The sequence below is a fragment of the Aspergillus pseudotamarii genome, assembly GCF_009193445.1.
Source record: "Aspergillus pseudotamarii strain CBS 117625 unplaced genomic scaffold BDV38scaffold_48, whole genome shotgun sequence".
In the NCBI taxonomy this organism is placed as follows: domain Eukaryota; kingdom Fungi; phylum Ascomycota; class Eurotiomycetes; order Eurotiales; family Aspergillaceae; genus Aspergillus; species Aspergillus pseudotamarii.
The window spans coordinates 246,279-267,811 of NW_022475062.1; the positions used below are offsets into that span (position 1 = coordinate 246,279).

At 49.1% G+C, this 21,533-nt stretch overlaps 7 protein-coding genes across 7 annotated transcripts; 3 read left to right on the forward strand and 4 right to left on the reverse strand.

Moving 5' to 3' along the window:
* Positions 1-4: 4 nt before the first annotated feature.
* On the reverse strand, positions 5-3,279 carry BDV38DRAFT_273200 (mitochondrial 37S ribosomal bS1m domain-containing protein; the record flags this gene model as incomplete). Its single annotated transcript, XM_032057637.1, has 6 exons — positions 5-1,385; positions 2,050-2,537; positions 2,597-2,887; positions 2,956-3,088; positions 3,157-3,208; positions 3,258-3,279. 6 exons carry the CDS (start codon positions 3,277-3,279, stop codon positions 5-7), a joined length of 2,367 nt encoding a protein of 788 aa, XP_031911059.1.
* Positions 3,280-3,884: 605 nt separating this feature from the next.
* Positions 3,885-5,568, reverse strand: BDV38DRAFT_146437 (Rtr1/RPAP2 family protein phosphatase). Its single transcript, XM_032051536.1, has one exon. The coding sequence runs from the start codon at positions 5,223-5,225 to the stop codon at positions 4,248-4,250; it is 978 nt and encodes a 325-aa protein (XP_031911060.1). The 5' UTR covers positions 5,226-5,568; the 3' UTR covers positions 3,885-4,247.
* A 394-nt stretch (positions 5,569-5,962) lies between these two features.
* Positions 5,963-10,191, forward strand: BDV38DRAFT_146451 (SH3 domain protein). Its single transcript, XM_032051537.1, has 3 exons — positions 5,963-7,772; positions 7,838-7,933; positions 7,995-10,191. The coding sequence occupies exons 1-3, from the start codon at positions 6,056-6,058 to the stop codon at positions 9,836-9,838; spliced, it is 3,657 nt and encodes a 1,218-aa protein (XP_031911061.1). The 5' UTR covers positions 5,963-6,055; the 3' UTR covers positions 9,839-10,191.
* A 327-nt stretch (positions 10,192-10,518) lies between these two features.
* On the forward strand, positions 10,519-12,515 carry cwc25 (U2-type spliceosomal complex subunit CWC25). The gene is made up of 2 exons (XM_032051538.1): positions 10,519-10,643; positions 10,751-12,515. The coding sequence occupies exons 1-2, from the start codon at positions 10,618-10,620 to the stop codon at positions 12,000-12,002; spliced, it is 1,278 nt and encodes a 425-aa protein (XP_031911062.1). The 5' UTR covers positions 10,519-10,617; the 3' UTR covers positions 12,003-12,515.
* Positions 12,516-12,611: 96 nt separating this feature from the next.
* Positions 12,612-14,996, reverse strand: BDV38DRAFT_285384 (putative AP-2 adaptor complex subunit beta; the record flags this gene model as incomplete). The annotated part of the gene is made up of 5 exons (XM_032060478.1): positions 12,612-13,644; positions 13,696-14,124; positions 14,174-14,538; positions 14,599-14,674; positions 14,749-14,996. 5 exons carry the CDS (start codon positions 14,994-14,996, stop codon positions 12,612-12,614), a joined length of 2,151 nt encoding a protein of 716 aa, XP_031911063.1.
* An 809-nt stretch (positions 14,997-15,805) lies between these two features.
* On the forward strand, positions 15,806-16,745 carry BDV38DRAFT_253617 (uncharacterized protein). The gene is made up of 3 exons (XM_032055255.1): positions 15,806-16,057; positions 16,123-16,469; positions 16,555-16,745. The coding sequence occupies exons 1-3, from the start codon at positions 15,917-15,919 to the stop codon at positions 16,628-16,630; spliced, it is 564 nt and encodes a 187-aa protein (XP_031911064.1). The 5' UTR covers positions 15,806-15,916; the 3' UTR covers positions 16,631-16,745.
* Positions 16,746-16,832: 87 nt separating this feature from the next.
* bna5-1 (kynureninase) lies at positions 16,833-18,895 on the reverse strand. The gene is made up of 4 exons (XM_032062620.1): positions 18,671-18,895; positions 18,258-18,604; positions 17,704-18,187; positions 16,833-17,652 (listed from the first exon to the last, which is right to left on the reverse strand). The coding sequence occupies exons 1-4, from the start codon at positions 18,858-18,860 to the stop codon at positions 17,210-17,212; spliced, it is 1,464 nt and encodes a 487-aa protein (XP_031911065.1). The 5' UTR covers positions 18,861-18,895; the 3' UTR covers positions 16,833-17,209.
* Positions 18,896-21,533: the final 2,638 nt, after the last annotated feature.

Sequence of the window (21,533 nt, forward strand, 5' to 3'; positions counted from 1 at the left end):
TCTCTCATGAGGAGCTAAGAGTCTTCATCAGGTTTTTAGCGATGTCCTCGGTTGTATTCTGTGGTTCATCCGAAGGCCTAAAACGTGGCTTGTGCCTGTCCAGTCTCGGGACGACACGCTGATCACCACGAGCAACATCGGAAATGGTTGTCAGAGAGGGCTTCTTATAATCCTCAATGCTGTAGGGAGCTTTAGCAGTGGCACTTGCTCTATAAGATGCCAAGCCAATTCTACCCTCCGAATCAACCGAAGCCCGAATGGGAGTGACCCAGTACTTGGCGCCACCGGGGATAGATACATCAAAGTAAGCCAGGCCCGGAGGAGAGCCCTGTTCCACAAAAGTCATGGCATTTAAGTCTTCCACAGCAATACCGCCAACACCCGCAATGGCCTTGGAGGTTCTGCCCTTGAACCTGCCCTTTGGTCGCAAGATACGGGCCTCCACTGGACGCTGATATGCCTGAGGACCAAACTTGGGGTGATTGTAGATCAAAGCATGCGACCGTGTGTATGACAGTCCGGCAGAAGGGTGTGTCTTCGGAGGACCGGATACAGCGTATTCTGCCGAAGACAGCTTAGTTCCGGGTGATTGGTAGTATTTGTGGCCAATTCGGTCGCTCGGTACGGCTGGAGGAGAGGGCAGGTCCAATAGCTCAAAGACCACGGGGCCAAGGGAGAAAGGATCTGTACGTAGTGACTTGAGGTAGGTCTGGAACTCCTCTTCCGTAACCTTTACAGGCTCAAGCGCCTCCAAGTCCTCTCCGTTATCTTGAGCTTGCTTTCTCCGCTCAGCAGTTCGCTTTTCGGAGAAGAGTTGGCGAAGTTTTTGCAGAAGCTCTGGCTTATTGCTCCGCACTTTCTTCAGGTAGGCACTGAATTCGGCTTCCGTCTGTCCAGCCAGCCAAGGCCCGGAGTGCCTAAATTGTTTGGCGCCGGTCTCCTCGAGACCTTTGCTAGTGTCTGTGTTGTCCACATACGACTCGAAGGGACTCTGATGCCTAGGAACAATACTAGTTGCATAATTGACTTTCGAAGGTAAAGAAAGAGGCATATGGAGTTCCTGGAATTTCTCAAGGGTCACCGTATGGTCGGCCGCAGACTCGAAGTCGGTAACATGTTCGAATGTGTCGAGAGCGTTCACCCTCACAACAGGCCTGGATGATTTAGCAGAGGTAGATTTCGCAGGCAACGATCTCTTGAGACCCCAATCTCCTCTTGCTAGTGATGATGCTGGGGTAACGATGGACGCTCGGGTAGGATGAGGAAGGGTTGCGGTGTCGGACTCGAAGACGACCTTTGAGGTTGGCGGATCCTGAGGTGGTTTCAATGCTTGTGGAAGCGCGAAAAGACGAGACTTCCGCAGCAAATTTGCTGTGGGAGATAGCCTGGCTGTTGCCATGGCGTTCAATGGGCAATTGCGACGTCTTGGTGGCTCTTCCTCCGGAGCATGCTGGAGAAGAAAAGTTGGTCGCGTTGACTAGCCGCGTGCCAAGCCTATAAGGTCCGGTCAACCGCAGCAGCACCAAGTGCAATTCTATATGCTCCTTTGCCGAATAGATTGTTCCTTGTTCTTACTCTACGCTGCCCTTACTAGAAGGCAAGTCCTGACGTATACTTCTTGTAATTTGTTTATAAGAAGCAAACTTTGATGCTTATGATCAAAGAGAACTAGAACCATGGCAGCTACCAACAAAAGGAGGAAAAGAGCTCAAAACACGTGACACCCTTGCCCCGTTCAAGCCTTTTCTTTACTCCTTCAATTCACTCATATATCGACGCATTGTGTTAGAAGCGGCAGGTCTGGCCTACTTAATCTATAATCATAAGTATGATTCTGTCTAGGAAGATTGTGGTCTATTTACATTCACTATAAGATATGAACTCGCCTTCTCGATGGGCGGCTGCTCCAACCTATTGCTACTTTTTTATAGAGTTTATTAGGGCATTCAGTAGGCTGCCTGGGCCTTGCATATAATTAGGTCATATCACTGTATTTGAAACATTCCGACAAGCTCTATAGTTTGTAGGGATTATGCGCCAACTTCCAACAATGATTTGACTGTATCGGCAACCGACTCCTTCAATGATCGGTACTGGATGCCTAGTACTTCAATCGACTTCTTGTTATTATAGCCATAGACGTTGGTTGGCATATCACTGGCAGAATCCTTAGGAGGCAGCTTTTCCTCGAGTTGAGGATATGTTTCACGGATAATATCTGCAAGATCTTTGTTCGTATACAAGCCAGAGACAAGGAAAAATCTTTGTCCACCTGCTTCTGAAACCTCAATTGCTCTCACGTGGGCCAATGCAACGTCGTGAACATCTACCCAAAGGAATGTTCCAGTTGGGAGAAGCCCGTCCTTGTTGTTACCCCGGACCAAGTTGCTAATACGGCTGTTCGAAGTATTGACGGCATCTAGGGAGTTCAGATATGGCACAACAGGCCCCAAAACCAGAGGAGGATTTATCGTCGCAATGTCAAAGTTTGGCTTCTCCTTCTCAACGAAATCCCAGGCGGCCTTCTCGGCAAATGTCTTCACGTATCCTTATCAGCATATGTAGTTTTAAAAACTATATAGTAGTGTTGTCTTACCTTGCTCGCTCGGTAGGTTTGGGAAGGCTCCATTGCTTCCTCCCAAGTCACAGGATTCCAGTTCTCCTCACTGTAGACCTTCGGATGTTCCTTGACATTGACGATTGCAGCAAAAGAGGACGTGACCACAACACGTTTCACTGTCGGGGCGTAGGCTTTGACTGCCTTCAAGATACCCGTTGTTCCTTTGATTGCCGGGTCCAGGAAGTCCTTCACTGGGTCTGAAACGTTGTAATGGAAGGGAGAAGCAGTATGGAGGACATAGTCGAAGGGTGGGTTTGATTTGACGGCCTGAACGGTAGGTTGGTTTAGTATTACTATTACTGGGAGGTGCGAAAGGATGAGTTATTAGAACTCACTTCGTCGAATGCGCCTTCTTCTGCGACGTCCTTGACAATAACATATGAAAGTTTCTCCTTCGGGGTATTGGGGTGAGCATTGAGGATTTTTTGTCCCTTTTCTTCGGATCTAACAGTCACTACTGTCTCATATCTAACCAGGGACAGTCAGAATCAGCGCGATTCACCCCAGGCGATGACAGTCGAGATTATAACACTCACCCGCGCTGCAGCAAGATATCAATGATATGAGCTGCGATGAATCCGCTGCCACCTAGAGATGTACGTCAGAATTGGGCTCCCGATAGGGTTGGATGGCATACCAGTCAAGAGTACTTTCACCATGGTTGCAGTTGCCCGTAGTATTATTGAAGTTACTCGGTTTGGTTTATTATCTCAAACTTAGGTTTACAATAGCAACAGATACTGAGCGAGGAACGTCTGTCTTTATATAGTATTGAGTAGAACGGGATGTACCCCTCCTTCACCCCATTATCTGTCCCCCACTCTGGTCCACCAGCGCAGTTATCGTCTGAACATGATAGGGCATTCGAGTACCTCAGGTGATGACAAATGTAGGCTATGGTTTGCGTCAACTTGTAGCGGGATTACTATCTGGACTTAGCGGAGTAAGCATTAAGTCCGGTTGTTTACGCCCGCCAGTATACTAACAAGTTCCACGACAGCTTTATTTGTACATATATGAGTCAAAGCTACGACCCCGGGCTTGGTGGAGATTAGCAGCTCCTTGATACATTACCCCCGATATTAATAAATGACGTCGTGACTCGTGACTAAACCGGAGTTCGGCGTTCTAAGTTTACAGAATATTAATCTTAATTCAACCGCTTACGTTTACGACTTTAAAAGTAGGAAGTAACTGAGTCTACCACAGTTGAGTCATTGGTGTAAGACGGAGTAGGTTCCGCATTTACGGAGTATTTAACTAGTTAGTTAGTTAATAGTTCGCAGTATTAGTAATACGTACTAGTATTTCTAGACACGGCATATAGATGCACGGAACGCCAATCCAGGAACCAGTACAGGTAAAGGCATATCCTTATGCCCGTGTTTAACTAGGTAGGAGCCTTTTGAGTCTAGGAAGCTCGTCCGTTACTTTGACAATGTCTGGCACTTGACCGTATGAAAATAGCGAGAATCATGCTCAGAAACGCTGGCGTCTTCACTAAAACAGTGGACTTCATTTGCCTAGTATATCTACTTGACAGCCTGGGTATCATCAACTGTGAACGCTCCATCTGTGTAAGTCAGAATTGTGATGGTATATGCTGGAGAATGCTCCAATTCCTTTCTTAAAATTCCTGAGGCACGTAACCTTCAATAGAGCCTCCTTTGTCGTCCCCTGGGCGCATCTCCGGTGCTGTGACGTGCTCATACGCTAGGTTATCCTTCTCCTGGATCTGAACATCTACTCGCCCGGCCCGTAATGCCGGGTTTGAATCTCCGCGTTCCAAGGCGAGTTCATGGGAGTGAGCACTGTCATGAACCGAGAGTTTGGACATGTCACCTGCTAGGTTGCTCGAACCTGGGGTTCTGCTCATGTGCAGATTGTCCAATTGACCAGTAACCTCCCTTACCGTGGCAGAGCTACTCGCCTTGCTTTTCCCTCCCCGTGTCGTTGCCCTTCCTTCCTCAAGCAAGAGGAGATTCTTGCCCCGGGCGTCATCGGCACGCCTCTCCCATACTGGCTCCTCGGCTAACTGTACCCGGATGTACAAGGCTCTTTCGGCGCACTCATCCGAACACCACATCTCAAGCTTCTCGCGAGGAACTATGTTCATATCCCGTCCCCGGCCACCAGGGCCACTCCCTTTAGCACCCCACGTTATGCGATAAGCCCCACGAGAGTCGTCCTTACGGTGCTCGCGAGGACATAGACCGTATCCACAGAGACCCTCAATATTCCGCTCCTGGATCAGATTATCGTAGTCCGCTGGCTGGAAGGGTATCAAAGCTGATTTGAAAGCCTGGGCATCTTCGGGTGACGGAGAAGCAGGATCTGCTAAAGGCGAACACGGAAACATGACGAGCTCAAGAATGCGATCCAAGATAAGAGATTCCGTATCCTTTTGAGCCTGAATACGGTGCGCATGATGTAAAGCTATGGCGAGGTGACGTGGATCTGTGTTTGGCTTGTTCGCGGGCGGTCCTTTTTGCTGGCGCGACATATTGGACTTTGGTGGCGCACGGCGCATACTAGACGGAGCCTGTGTGGAAGCAGCATGAGCCGACGGAAGGGAAGTCTTCAAGTGGGACCGACTGGCGGACATTTTGTAAGATAATTGTGTCAGTGATGTGGAGGGAAAGAAAAATGGTTGGACATGAGGACGGTTGTGAAAGTGAGGTGGTGCTTCCGGGTCGGGAGGCAAACCCCAGATTCAAATCAAGCCCATGACGACGGATGCCACTGCCTAGGATGAATTCCCCCCTTTAAAGGAAAGGCGATCGTTTGACTGGTAGATTGATAGGTACCAACAAAAAAAAATTAGTGCCAGATGAGGCATAATCTGACCGCCACGTTAGCGACCATAAGGATTCTTTACCCCTCCACACACCTAATCTCCAAAATCATTGACATTTGGACAGTTAGTGAGTCGTAGTGTGGCAGGTCTTTGAATATTATTAGCCGCTGATCGCCCCGTGGTGGAGCAACTTGTCCCGCCAAAAGGTGACGACGGTTGTCTGTGTTCCTTACACCTCCGTGTCTCCTCGTTCCCTTTCACTTCCCTCTCGCATGTCCCATCCCTTTGTTTCTTCCCCTCCTTGGCATTTGTCCTGAAGTCACATCCCGCAGGAATTGATATTTCTAACTTCAGTAAGTGATATCTATTGAACCGCAACCTTTGGGAGGGCATTGCCAGCCCCAGGTTATGCTGTGACGTACGTCAACCAGGCTGACATATTTTGGTTAGTACTAGTTTCCTTTAATCTCCTATTCCCCGTGAAGCACCTCTACATATGCCCCTTTGCATGAAGGTTGCATAAGTTGGTGCTTCACTAAACACAAATATCCAGTGTCGGTGTGATTAATGCCCATCTGTCGAACACTTAGTATTTACATATTGTCCCACATCTCCGCAATAGGGCCCCGGCTTGCCAAATGTCCAGCCCACCATTTACGGTCAAAGCGGTCTTCGAGTATTCGTCGAGCCATGAGGATGACCTGACCTTTTCAATCGGCCAAATTATCACCGTCACTGCGGTGGAAGATGCAGAGTGGTACTATGGCGAATACACAAACGAGTCGGGTAGCAAGGTAGAAGGCATCTTCCCAAAGAATTTTGTGGAAAAGTATGAGCCCCCCGCTCCTCCGCGACCGACGCGCCCAAGTAGGCCAAAGAAGGAGGCCGATGTTGCCCCTCCGCCTGCACCTGCGCCTACTGCAGTCGAGACTCCGGCTGAGAGTCATCCCCCGCCCGAGCCAGAAGTAGAGGAGGTCCCTGCCGATGAGCCAAGGAGTATCCCCAACCCTCCTCAATCGCCTCCTCCTGCTTCAGAACCTTCACGCAGTGAGGTTGTGTCCCCGCCTAAGCCGGTCCCTGCTCCAGCTTACCAGCCGTCTTCACCCGAAGCGAAAGAGCCAGCTCCAAAAGCTTCGCCGAAGCCTCCGCCACCTGCGGTTGCCGAGAAGCCTGCCTCGTCCTCATTCAGAGATCGTATCGCAGCGTTTAATAAACCAGCGGCGCCTCCGATTACACCTTTCAAGCCGGGGGGTTGGAGCTCCGGGGGCTCTAATACGTTCATCAAGAAGCCGTTTGTTGCCCCACCACCTAGCAAGAATGCCTATGTACCCCCACCGAGGGAGGCTCCTCCCAAGGTCTACAAGAGAGAAGAGGATCCAGACGTCCAAGATAATGTTTCGCGTGAGCCGCCCGCTTCTGAAAGTCGACCTGCGCCGAGTGAAACCACCGAGAGTACGGTGGAAGACCAGCCTAAGCCGACATCTCTGAAGGAGCGGATAGCTCTTTTGCAGAAGCAACAAATGGAACAAGCTGCACGCCACGCTGAAGCTGCCCAGAAGAAAGAAAAGCCGAAGAAGCCCCCTCCGAAGAAGCGCGCAGAGTCGTATGAGGGAGTGGCCCCAGCAGAGGAGTCAAGTGCTGAGAGGCCAGACTCGATGGAATCTGCGCGGGATACTAGTGTTGACACTGTTAAGCCCGATGCCTTATCTGCGCCACAACCACCCATGTCTCCACCACCTGCACGCGAGCCGGCGAGTGATGCCAACGACGCTGACGACTCCGCTGCCGCTGATATTGAAGATGCGGAGGAGACCTCTACAAGCAAAGAAGATTACGACGAGCGTGCCCGTGCTGAATCTCGTCATGTGGCTCAACCTCAGGAACAGAAGGGAGAAGAAAGTGAGAACAGGCGCGACGAAAACGAAGAAGAGGGGGAAGAGGAAGGAGAAGAAGAAGAGATCGACCCAGAGGTCAAGCGCAGAATGGAACTTCGTGAAAGGATGGCAAAAATGAGTGGTGGAATGGGCATGATGGGCTTCTTTGGCCCTCCTGGCGGTATGCCTCTTCCTGGTGCAGCCCCTCGTAAGCCAAAGGCGACTACGGAATCCGAGAGAAAGGATAGAGATGCGGAGCCGACCTCGCCAGCTGCTGCACCCCCGGTTCCTGTTATGGCTCTTCCGGGGATGAATACTACTAAACCGGCAGCACCTCCAACTGTGGAAAAAGAGGAAGAAGAGGTTCCGACTACTCCTTTGGCGGAACAGCATCCTGCAGAAGAACTTCCTGACGTCGAGGAGGTTGTTTCAGAAGAGCCTCCTCGTCCTGTTTCTTCAGACAGGGCACCTGCACCTCAAGGTATGAAGACCGGTTTCCAATCCCATGTTCTACGATTCCCCAAACTCACGAAGTATGTTATGTAGAGCGTCCTGCACCTCCTCTTCCGCCTTTGGAAACCCGGCCTGTTCCTCCTCCTATCCCCCAGGGTCAGCCCTTGTCCCCTGCACCGGTGCCTGAACGTAAGTTAAACTATCTCATCCTATCATAGTCGCTTCGCCGATACTAACCTTCCTTAAATAGCTCGTCCAGTTCCTCTCTCGAAGAACTCCACATCCGGCGATCCGGGAGAGGAGTCAGATGATGAGCTTTCCGTGCATGCTAAAAACTTGTCTCTGAATGCTGCGGCAACTGATAGGTCTGCCTCTCCTCCGTCGGTGTCAGCGCCTACAGTTCCTGACCATGTTGACTCGCGTCGTTTGTCGACTTACGATATCACGTCCCCAAAATCACCAACTTTCTCTTCAGAGAAGAGACTCAGCCGCCAGCCCCCGCCCATCCCGGCAAATCCTCCCATCCCGTCGCAAACGCGGCCACCACCTCCACCTCCTCCAGCTGATCTCCGTCGCAGATCAACCACTGATAGTCGTGTCAGCGCAACCTCGCAGCCTCGCCAAGCCGGAGAGGAAGTAGAAGGCGAAGTCACGGAGTATGACGGTGACTATGATACAGACATTGCGTCTGGGGCAAAGTTCAAAGATGCATTGAAAGCTCACGGACGTGATTCAAGCATTGACGAAGGCACCATAACCGATGATCATTCTCTCCAGTCACCACGAAGTCCCCATGAGACCCGTCTTCCGCCACCGCCTCTTCCGTCCGCACCCAGAGCAGTCCCACCACCCCCCCCTGTTCAACCCCCTCGAAGCGCGGGAAGAACTTCCATGGAGTCTCCCAGAGGACCGCCTCCACCTCCTCCCCCGCCCCACAGGGAGCTATCTTATGGTGATGATGATGAGTACGATCCTTACCGTTATACCGCTCCCCAACATGGGTTGCCTTCTCCAAGAGCACCACCTGTACCTACCGAGCGACGAGCGGTAGTGCCACCCGTCGCCCGGCCAGAAAATGTTGGAGATGATTCAGACGACTTTTATGAAGCATCCCCAGTACAATCACCACCTCTGCCTCCCGTTCCGACGTCGCCTGAAAGGCGTAGCTCAATGGCGCCTCCTCCACCACCTCCCAGCATGCCTCCCCCTGGCGCTGCCCCTCAACCTCCGTCCACATCACGGAGCAATCGTGCATCCTTGGATGTTCCGAGAGGCACATCTAACCTGCGGAGGTCTATGGACATAAGCCGTCCCTCTGTCGATCAGGGCTACATTGCCATGGACATTGATTTGGCGGAACACACGCTATGGTGGGCGCAACCGAATAATCCTCCTCCTGCCTTCCAAAACAGGAAAGATGTTCTGTTCGAATTTGAAGATTCCGGCCCTGCAAATCGTAGCGGAAGTACCATAGTTACCAAAGAAGTCTATATCCTATTCATCGACTACTCTCAAACTATTATTACCGTGAACTTCGATGCCCGGAATCCCTCCGATGCGACTCTAGAGCAACGCCATGAAGCTCCCCCTCTTCAACCTCGCCAGGACCAACTCGAAAACGCACATCTCCAAATCGGGACCCGCATCGCCACTGCTGTGAACGGCATCCAGAATACAACTGTTGCAGATGGCACTCCATTCGGTCTAGTTCAGCACCTGCTCAGTCCCCTCACAGATGCTCTACACCCTGTCGGCACACGTGCCTACGGTGCCTTAGTTTATTCCAATCTGGCCAACGCGTCCGTGCAGCAAAATGACGAAATCCGTGCCGGTGATATTGTCAGCTTCCGTAACACACGCTTCCAAGGCCACCGCGGTACCATGCATCAGAAATACAGTGCCGAAGTCGGCAAGCCTGACCATGTCGGCATTGTTGTTGACTGGGATGGCACCAAGAAGAAGATTCGCGCATGGGAACAGGGTAGGGAAAGCAAGAAAGTCAAGGTGGAAAGCTTCAAACTCAATGATTTGCGCAGTGGAGAGTGCAAGGTCTGGCGGGTAATGCCTCGCAACTGGGTTGGTTGGGGCAAATGAAGTTGAACAGTAGTAGAGTGAAAGTGCGGCTAGCTTCAGCAAGGACTAGCTGATGAATAATGCGTGGAATAGTATGGGTGGCATTATGTTTGTTCATCATTTCCTTTTCCTTTGCAATTCCTCCAGGGAACCATATGGAGCCACAGATGTTTGAACAGAAGATGAGTAAATGATTTGATTCTGGTATATGCTAATTTCACATGGTACATGAGCTGCAGTTCATATCTACTAGTAGGTTGACTTGCCGATGACTCTACCCTCCGTGTTCTTATCAGCTCTTTGTATGTATGTATTGATGTTAATCACCGTGTTTGAACATGTGTATCATCCGATCCCTTAACTTGTAGCATTTAATGCTATACATTCTTTATTTCTCTCTCTCTTTTTTTTTTTTTTTTTTTTTTTTTTTCTCTCCATTGTTCAGATACGTAGGATAATTAATTCCTAGCTCAAGATGAAGAAGCCTGATACGTAATATATAATAGAGTATTTGTGGCACTTACCCCAGCGAGGACCAGGGGTTTCGAAATTAAACAGGAAGGTTTATCTCGTTTCTGTTTCTTAAATCTTAACGACGAACCCTCCAATATTCACTTGTGTAAATCTAGATGTAGCCTCAGGCACCAAAAGCAACAAAATCGGCCCGGTGGCAAGAACATCTTTCCCATTCGGGAAGCTCCTCTATCAACTCCAAAGAAAGTTGCTTCAACCCACCCACCAACTAAAACCTACCTCTCCCACCATTCCTCAAACCGCAGCTCGCCTGCACCTAAATCAAGATGGGTGGTGATCTGAATCTTAAGAAGTAAGTAAACACTCACCCAGCCTATCAACACCTTTCTCAGACACTACAATCACATCCCAATTCTAAGCTCAAACCGCCTCAACCCAAAAACTAACGCAAAATTACAGATCATGGCACCCCTCACTCCTGCGCAACCAAGAGCGCGTGTGGTCGGAGGAAAAGCGCGCCCTGGAAGAACGCAAGAAGGTCGAGCAACTCCGCCGTGAGCGCGATGAAGAGCGCCAGATCCAGGAACTCCAGCGATTACAAGAAGACTCGGGCAAGCCGCGGCAGCATAACCGGGTGGACTGGATGTATCAGGCCCCCTCGAGCGCGACGGGCCATTACTCTGAGGAGATGGAGGGGTATTTACTTGGCAAGAGACGAATTGATGGGATCCTGTTGAAGCATGACGATAATAAGAAGTTGGAGAAGGGGGCGGATTTGATGGGCGCGCCTGCTGCTGCGCAGCCAGTTGTCGGGACGGGGAATCCGAGGGATATGATGACAAAGGTTATGGCGGATCCGTTGATGGAGATTCGGAAGAGGGAGCAGGCCGCTTATGAGAATGCGGTTAAGGAGGCGGCTGCGAGGGGGAAGGTGATTGCTAGGGATGAGAAGGAGAAGGAGAGGGAGAGGGATCGTGGACATAGGAGGAGTAGGAGGTATAGCGATGAGGAAGGGGATTTTCGGCGTCATCGTCATCGGTCGCATCGCCATCGGTCTAGGTCTCCTGCTTCGCCGGAGCGGTCATCGCATCGGAGACGCAGGGATGAGAGAGATGACCGAGACCGCAGGGATCGGGATCGTGAGCGTAGGAGTGACCGGGACCGCAGAAATAGGGATGATAGGGACCATCGTTCGAGCAAACGCGAAGACCGTGATGAAAGGCACGATCGGTCCTCTCGCAGAGATTCGCTACGTGACAGGTCCCCTTCTCCTCGGGCCGATCATCGTTATTCTGATAGGCGCCGCCCGGATGACAGGAACAATGACTATTCTAGAGACCATGATCGCCGGGATAGGCCCTATCGTCACAATGACAGAGACAGAAGAGATAACAGAGGCCCTAGGGACTCGTACCCCCGCGACCGTCCCAATGGCACCGGAGCGGGAGACACAAACAAAGCAAAGGAACTTGAAGAAGAGCGCAAGCGGAAGCTGGCAGAGATGTTATCCAACGCAGATGAAATGGAAGACACTCGTCGCCAACGGATTGCCGATGTCACAGCTATGGAAGAGAAGCAACGTGAGGAAGATGAGAAACAGCGTTCAGAAAAGGGTCGATTCGTCGCAGGTCTTCATCGTCAGCTCCAGGAAGATAACCTGGATGACCGTATCAAGCGTAGTCGTGGTGGGCTTGCTCGGATGGAGGACTGATATCGAATTTTGTCCCTTTTCTTGTCTCCCGGCAGTGTGCTTAGGGCCCCCTATTCTCCTTATTTTGCATCCAGCGTTCTTGAAGGTCCTTTCTGGCGTTGTTATCCAGGGTTGTTCGTTGCCACACTTCATAAAATATTCTCCCATGGCTTGCGTTCATTGTGATGTTTTCAGTGGACAGTATGATATCCCTTTAAGATGATAATATAGGATCACTATTCCGCAGGGTATTTTGCTAATTTGCGCGGGTCGTCATCCCTACTTTTCCTCATAAAAACACATCAAGACCAGGCGTATCGTAATGAACTGATCAATTAATCAATCCATAAACACTCTTCGACACTCAAAGTACGTCACAACAACACTCGTCATACTAGCGGCGTTCCCTTAGGAACTCATCGTGCTACCCAGCTTCGAATCAACCGGACGTCCAGTGTCACTTTCCCTGAATATTCCTGGTATAATTTGTCTTACAGAAAATACGAAGTTGACGAATTTCAGTGAAGAAAGCGCAAATGATTAAAGAGGTATCACAAGTCCGCGTTTGACATCGCTAGAACAGAAAAGAAGAGAAAGGTCTAACCAGGAACAAAATTTAAGTATACTACATTACAACAATAATAACTCTCCCGTAGCCGCTCCACCAGCCAGCTGGGGCTGATACACCTGTTGCTGATTTTGGCTGACAATATACTGTGTCTGAGGCGCACCACCGCCTCCAATACCATCCCCGCGACCACCTAGATCCAGCGCCGCCATCTGCTGGGTACCGACGCTGTTGAAGTAGGAATCGGCAGCATTCACCGCCGCGTTCATGTCGCCTGGTGCTGGAGCTGCACCGTTTGCGGCTGAGGTAGGGGTAACAGGGCCAGCGGAGGACGGGCTAACTGGGTATTGCCAGACATTGCTTCCGTCGTCGTTGCGGGGTTTCTGTAAGGCAGGGCTATATTGGAGTCGCCGTGTACGTGCGGAGCGGAAGACTTGCTGGACTGGTTTTAGGTAAACAGTTGCGAGAGTACCGACGTTCAGACAGAGCTCTTCTAGGGTTCGAGAGTCTAGCTTCTCGCTTTCTGCGCTGATCGGAGGCTTCTGGCCCATGACAACCTGCCGTGCGGTTGCAGGGTCTGTTGATAGGAGACGCCAGTACATGTAGCCTCTGTCTCGGAGATCGGGGTCGTCTGTTTCCTCGGTACACCATTTCAATACTTGGGGCACCAGCTGTTGGCCCTTTGTCGGGCGTTGAATAAAGAATTTGACGGTAGCTGTCAATAAGGCGAGTTGTACCTCAACCGTTTCATCGTGGAAAGTGGCAAGGTAATCTTGTAGAAGCCCGTCTGAGTTTTCGATGCGGTCGGCATACTGTCCGATGATCCAGATAATAGCTGCCTTCGCTTCCGGCTCGTCCAATTCATCAATGTTCTGGATAATACGGCCGATGATGCTTTCATACTGATTGGGGTACTTGCGGAAGATGTTGCGAATGACGACAGTCGCCTCCTGGACAATGTATGGAATTTTAGCGTTGACCAATTCGAGAAGAGTATCGATGCATTCTTTGGCAGCAGACTCGATTTTAATCGCCAATTTGCCGATGGCGCGTACAGCTTTACGGACGAAATGAACATCGATTTCAGTCGCATACCTAGAGGTTCCTTAGTTGAGTATTTTTGGGTGTCTTCGGGCCAAAACTTACTCTCTCAATTCTGCCAACACGACTGAGATGTTTTCTTTCGTGGTTAACATGAATATTAATTCCAGTTTGGTCACTTTAACATAAATTGGATCGTTGTAGTTACAGAAGAAAACCCGAATATCGTTTCGTAGAACTTCGGGCCTCTTCTGCAGTATTAGAATGGCATTTCGAAGCGCCAGGTACTGTACTTCTGGTGGTTTGGATAGTAGGGTGACAAGAGGTGGCGATAGCTTCTTGGCGAGGGAAGTAACGTGCCTCTCATCAGCAATATAGTTCATGAGATACAGAATGACACGGATGGAAGTAAGAACAACTGCAGAGTTAGAATGTGACAGACGAGGGGCGACTCGCTCGGCCAACAAGAGCGCCTCTGCCGAATCTTGAGGGACATATGACATTAGGGCTTCAAGGATGTAGGTTTGGCCCCATCTGTATAGCGTTAGGAGAATGAGCAAACTCGTGATGTGGAGATACGTACTCAGAGCAGTCAGGCAGGATCGAGACAAGTTTTGATGCACTTGTGTAGTCGATAGTCAGGGAGATAGTCTCACTTCGACCCCAAATATCTGTCAAAGCCGCAAGCACACTAGATACAACCGTTGGGTTCTCATCCTTCAACATGTGATTCAACCTGTCAATCAGGTCGGAACTCTCAACCATTTTCCTATCATGCTCATAGAGTTTTGCAACACAGAAAGCGGATGTCTTGCGGACATATGGATCCATGTCCCCCATTAAACGCTTGACAGGTTGAACGGTCGCCTCGACAAACTCCCGCACATGGACGTATGAGATAGTCCGTACTGCAAGCGCTCGCACAAGTGGGTTTGTATCTTCCATATCCTATAACACACTGGTTAAGCCAAACTTCACTGTATATGTAAGGAATGCACGGGCCCGTACGTTAACGAGGATAGGTAGTGCCTTCAAGGCAATGTCGGGTTTCATTCGCGAGTAGTTGACTAAGAAAAGAAAGCACCTGTAACCAAATGCGAAGGAAGTATTAGCGATCGTTGTTCACCATAGCATGTGTCGGCCCTTGTTCCAACATACATCTTCTTGATTTCCAAGCTCGGCAGATTCATACACTCGATAACATCAGGAAACAGTGCCACCATGTCGTTATTGCTCATAGTCATGTTTGCGACAATCTTCTTGAGGGCGATCTTTTTCGCGGAGTAATTCTTGTCCTTCTTGCCGCCGCTATGGAGTTCTTGTCGCAACTCCGCGACTTTACCCTGTGCAGACCGAGAGGATGGTAAGCCATGTTGTGTCGCATAAGGAATCACACTAATAAACATAGGGTAGGTTTTTTTTTTATGTCCGACGAGGGTTGGTTGATGAGTGTGGCCGGAAGAAGTCGTAAAACATGAGGAAATGGTACAATATAGACCACAGTCTGTGCCATAAAAGCCAGGGAAATAGTGGTCCAGTCAAAGACTAGACCAAACCATATTCAAAGGTGGTTCGACCGACATGAGGGGATGAGGGGATAATGATAAGCCAGTGGTTTGATAGCCGCCGATCGATGCGGTCTGAACCCCAACGATGCAGCAAAAAACCAAGACAAACGTACCCTAGCGAACAGCTTCGCATCTCCTCCACCAGAGCTCATGATAGCGTTTCAGTGGGTAGACGAGGGATTTCTCCCTGTTCCGTTGAATGAAGCGGGTTGTCCGGTGTAGGTAGGTTCTTTTCAAATATCAAAATCGCATAAGATTATCGCAGAGGACGAATATAGGACCGGTCGCGTAGCTAGAATAGCTTCGTAGAAATTCCTAGCTGATCTGTTGTTCCGATACCTCCATGCCTTTTCTCTTGTCTGGTAGACTCCAGGTGGAATTGTCAATGCGGCACGGGCAACATCCAAGGGGTCGTCTGTGTGCCGGGTCTGGTTAATGTGGAAAGAATTGACTGCTTCCCAAACTCGAGAGCAGATTAAAAGGAGAAGAAAACATTGACGGGGGGTGAAACCCGTTCCACGATAGTTCGTTCTCTAGCAGGCGAGACTCAGGAGTGGATCGGCTGCCGCCAACTCCGCGCGCTTGTGGAGAAATTCCATTTACTGCGTAGGATCATCAGCATCACCACTACTCAACTTCCTTCCTCCGCCCCGACAGTCTTCTCGCTTGCTGTCTTGCGTCGACTCACCTCTTCCCTTGAATAAATTTGCTATAGCATATTCTCTGTCGCCGCAGTTTCTTCCACCCTCCGACTTATCATGGCTACTGAACCACTCAACCCCGTCCCTCCACCGAAATGGGCCGTGGCCTTGAACTCCCCTGCGCCGCAACCTTCGAAGGCAGCATCCCGCATTCCCGACCCTCCAGGCTTCTCTAGCAGCAAAGTAGGAGGAAAGAATGTATGCCATTGCAGCTACACCATCTCTTCTAAAATAAAACATACTAACCAAACCGCGACTCACAGCGCACGCAACAGTCCACACCCGCCGCCGCATCCAAATCCGAGGATACCGATACGCTGAAGCTGAAGAAAGCGTGGGAGATTGCTATGGCACCTTCGAAGCAGATCCCCATGAACGCGATCATGATGTACATGTCCGGAAACAGCCTTCAGATCTTCAGTATTATGATGGTCTTCATGCTCTTCAAGGGACCCATCCAGGGCTTGATCAACACGAACACGGTCTTTGCTAAATTCGACACGGAATCCACACGAGGAAAGCTGTTTGGAGTGAAAGCTGTTTATGTTTTGATGCAATTCGTGCTGCTGGCATTGGGGGTGTGGAAGGTTAATGCGATGGGTCTTCTACCGTATGTTGATGCTATTCCTTTTTCAATTCTTCGGTTCTTACCAATCATCTACACTATTGGAAACTAACGCGGTTTACTGGGACAGGACTACACGATCGGACTGGTTAGCTTGGGAGTCTGAACGGCAACCTTTGGAGAGGGCTTATTTTGCCTTAAGTTGATGGGTGACAAAGAACAACAGAAGAAAATTAAATGAAAACTTTTTATGTGACGCAATTCAAGCTATATTATAATATGTTGGAGTACATGTACAATGATCACATCCGCTGAAGGAATGGCTAAATTATAGCTCACATATATTGGCACCTTAGTCCGTACTATTCAATGGCAGCCCCGAATACTCGTCCCATTCGCCCGAGATTGGGTCACTGGAGCAATTTCGAGATCTGCTAAAACTCTAGCACAGGCCAACTGGGAGCTTGCCATTACTTCTGCCAAAGAAAGTTTAACCAGCGGCAAAGGGGGAATATGCGCCAGCTTCTTACCTCAGAGATAAGGCAACACAACATGGAGCAAGTTAGAACGTGGCAATGCCCTTCGCAGGTTGCAATCCTGGAAGAATTGGATGTCAGCATGTTCTGATTCTAGAAATCTCATTGCAGGTAGCCAAAGCAAGGTAAACGTAGTCATTGATCATGGTCACCGATGCTGAGCACTTTTATCCAAACATCGTTGCACCCATCCAATATATGACCAAGAAATTATACGTCACACACGTTAAGCCGTCAAAACCTAAACTTTTACTTTCGGGCTCTTACTGCCTTTTGGCAAGCATCGAAGAAGATCTGGCAGAACTGCCACACGTCTGTATAGGTGTTATACAGAGGCGCTGGCGCAACCCGAATGACGTCCGGCTTTCTCTCATCGATCACTACTCCATTCTCCTCCAAAACTTCTAGAACACTGTCGAGAAGACCCGGCCCCAAGCGCAGGCTTAGCTGTGCACCTCGCTCGGCCGGGTTCGAAGGTGTAATGATAGAGAATGGCTTGTCCTCCGGGGCAGCATCGAGAGGATATTTCAAAAGGAGATGTTCTAAGTAACCCGTGAGGTCCAAAGACTTTTTACGGATCTCAGCCATTGACGTGCGATTGAATATCTCGAGGGACGCCACCACTGCGTTCATATCCAAGACAGATGGGTTCGATAACTGGAATCCAGCTGCGCCTGGTTGCGGTACGAACCCTGCAAACCAAATCAGTTAAGAAGAAGTTAGCGAATACAAGTGCTTCATACTGTTTTCCATTCGGAACCGAGTCTTCTTGTCGTCACCCCACCAGCCAGACAACCGCGGACGAAAAGGCTCATCCTTGGAACCGACCTTGGTCATATCCACTCGTCCATGGTTCTCGTGGACGAACAGACCAGCTATTCCGCCCGGGCCACTATTGAGATACTTGTAGTTACACCAGGCCGCAAAGTCCACGTTCCAATCGTGTAATTTCAAGTCGACATTGCCTGCAGCATGGGCACAGTCCCAGCCAATTATGATGTCCTTGGAATGAGCATGGGCCGTGATCTTCTCGATATCAAAGTACTGTCCAGTATAGAATTGTATACCGGAGAGGAGTATAAGAGCTGTGCTCGAGGCATGTTCATCGATCACCCGCAGGATTTTCTCAGTGTCTAAAATTGGACGATCGAGATTTTCAGGTTCGATAAGGACCATAGCATCTTTCGGGTCGAGATTGTGGTGCTGAATTTGGGATTCCACGGCATACTAATTCGCGACGGCATGAGCACCATTCTTTGTGATATCGTTACGTGGGTAATGAAGGATGGGATCTTACATGGTCACTGGGAAATGCCTTGCCCTCGATAATGATCTTATACCTCTCTTGAGTGGGTTGGTAGAAACTCGCCATCAGAAAATGCAGATTCGCAGTTAGCGTGCCCATTACCGCCACCTCGCTCTCGAGCGCTCCCACAATGGGGGCCATAAGCTTTGCTCCGGCTTCATCGACATCGACGAACGGTGGAAGCAGCTGGTCATCATGCGGTGTGAAGTGGCCAGTAACGCCCTTGATTGCCCAGGTCCGTAAATAGTGTTCGAGGTATTTCCGGGTGTTCCGAGGCTGAAGACCTAGGGAGTTTCCGCAGAGATAAATACTTCTGGGGTCGGAGTTGTCCTCAATATCTATATTGTGATAACAATTGGTCAGCGACAGAAACCACTAGCGGGGATAGAGAAAAGCGGACATACTCTCAGTGGCATTCAGAGTCTTCCGCTTCAGGTCTTTCTTCGATGGGATGATGAATTCGTCTCGGAAATGACGGAGAGGATCTTGCGCGTCAAGAGACTCAGCGTACTCTCGTGTGAAAGCTCTGATATCATCTTTGTAGGGAAGTGGGGGGCCTTTTTTGATCTCTTGAACGTGTAGTCGGGATCCCATGTTGTATTTGACTGGGACGACCGGGGTGATGTATATAATATATTGCAAAATTTTTTAGAAATGGAAGAATAGACCTCCAATGCAATAAGTAATAGGAGTAAATGAATTGAGAAAATTAAATTTGGTATCACAATCAGAAGCTCAACCCCGCGATACATTTCGAAAGACCCACCAGAATTGGAATCTCTTGTCGGATTGGCTCAATATCTCCGGGGGTAGTAACTTTGGCTCCTCTACGAGAAACCTGATAGGCACAGTGCTTTATCAAATGCCACCGTGCTCCAGATTACTACTAGTAGTATCCCTCTTAAGACTCACTATTCAGCTATGTAAAGTACAATAGCACCCATTCAACTCCGATGCCGGTTACTCTGTCAATGGCATTGCCCTCTAGGGACAAGATGGCTTCCCTCAACAGGGGAGAGCACCCTCCTCATGGCTTGAGTTCTAGCCCCTTTCGGGTGTCCAGGAAGTTGTCCACGGGTCGGACGGTCTACCTATCTACCTCAATCGTAGTAATTAATATCCTGGATATGCAACCATAGATTGTCTCTAACTGTTTCTTAACTACCTCAAACCATACACACAAAGGTACGTCTTGGTCACCAAACCTAGGGAAACAACTTGATTAATCTACCGAATTTACATACTATATGGAAATGCGAATACAAGAAAGTCGCATGAAAGGATTCCCTTTCGAAGTACTAAGGATAGCCAGTAAAGGCAGTGAATGGGCTTGGTTCAGTGGATAGGTATAAACCTATCTGTGAGAAAGATTTTTCCATGTGCTTCAAAGCTTTTGCCGTTTCCAAAGTATCTGACTTAGGGTTAATCTCGGTCAGCTCACTCAGATCCATTTTAGACCTGGAACCCTGTCTGAAAGTCTAAAGGACAACAAACAAAGGAGTAAACCGAAATAGAATTTTAATTGAAAAGTCTTTCAAGATCTTCGGCGCAAGTATCTCTACTAGGTAACTAATAGACAAAGAGAGTGTAATGGATGATTTCATTCATTTTAATTAGACCTTGTAAAACAGGGGCACAAACAAGAAGTCAAGCATAGCTGATAATTTGGCGTCTCAAAGGACTCCGAAAAATCACCTCAAGAAAATATTGGCAAGCATCAAGGGCTTGGCTCCCTGTCATAGTAGAGACCTATCAAGCTCACTACCATATTGGAAATGATGCAGAGCTTGTGAAGATCCACTTTCGCACCCAGAATAACATCCTCCTTTTGTCGGTCCGAGATCGGGCTGGTGCTCTTCCATACCCCCTTTATTGAAGGACATTGATTCTTGCATATCGAAGTCTTTGTCTGAGCTGCATATGTATCGGCTTGACCAAACGCACTACTACCTGCAGTGTCTCCCAGAATGCGTGAGATCGAGGTGACACTTCTCACCGACTACAGTCAGGCATCATGCTGCTTATACATAAGCAGATCATTACTCAATGGGTTCCTGCAGTTTCGTGCTCGACTTGGCTGTGGATGAGCGGTTGACGATTGATTAATAGACTTGTATTATATACTGCTCATAATTTTCTGACTAGTGAATCATAACGCCTTAGTGAAAGCCTATGACCACCGACGATAGGAACTAGAATTATTGTTATCATAACATTTTATAGTGAGCTTCTGGCTAATGACGACTAGTAGTGGTCCTGGTCCCATGTCATGTGACTTCGGTGAATCTCTTCTCTTTTAGGTAAGGTATTCATGCAAGAGTCACGGGAATCCTGTGACCTAAAGCAGGATAACCTACGAGCATGCATACGTTGATGACAGTACAGGAGGATGGTCATGGAAGCATGGAAGCAGGATTAAAATGAAGTGGGCCGGAAAAGGCCCAAATGTTTTACGTTGAAAGTATGGTACGTACCGATTAGCTAGACAGTTGCCACTAACCTACCTAATTTCCGGTGGTCTGGCTGGGCCCTTGGTTTCTTTGCCATGCTAATTACCACGAGAATCGCGAAAAGAGCAAAGCTTACAAGGTATTGGGTTGAGGCTCGACGGCGAATGATATCGCGTGGTCTACTAGTTAGTAGGCTCTCGTGTGATGCTCAGAATTGGACCCAGATTTCGGGTCGCCGGCTGACAACCGCTGAGCTTGTTCGCCACTTTTATGTCACTTGTGGGTCGGTGGCCCCTGGTTTGACGTCTCCAGCGTAGGTTAAGATGTCCAAGAGGAAAAATCTGACGTAGCATCTTGCAAATTCCCTATGCGGGGTTTGAATGTACGCACAGCAGTATTCCTGATAAGACATGACAATTGGGGTGGACATTAATTAAGAAAGTTCGCCTCCCATATCCCGCCGGGCTGGGCTGATGTAAGATCGACATCGATATTGCAAAGCTCAAGCATATTGAGTGGGCAGGGTTAATAAGACTATTAAAAGACTGAATCTTAAAGTCGGTATTTGTGTGGGTAGGACAAAGGAGAGACGAGAGCCTAGAAAACTCTCATTGTTAGAGGATCGTCCGCTCGGTGATCTTTTCCGCCTATTGTATTGGTTATAGTTTTCAATTAGACTGGGGGTTCTCATAGGTTCGTCCTATCACAATTCTCCTTCCTTGGTTGCTAGTCAGGTGCTGGTTGTCCCAAACCTGTTGGGTCCGTTGTTTGCTGGGTTTAGTTGCACATATTATACAAGCATCTGGTAATCGGTCGC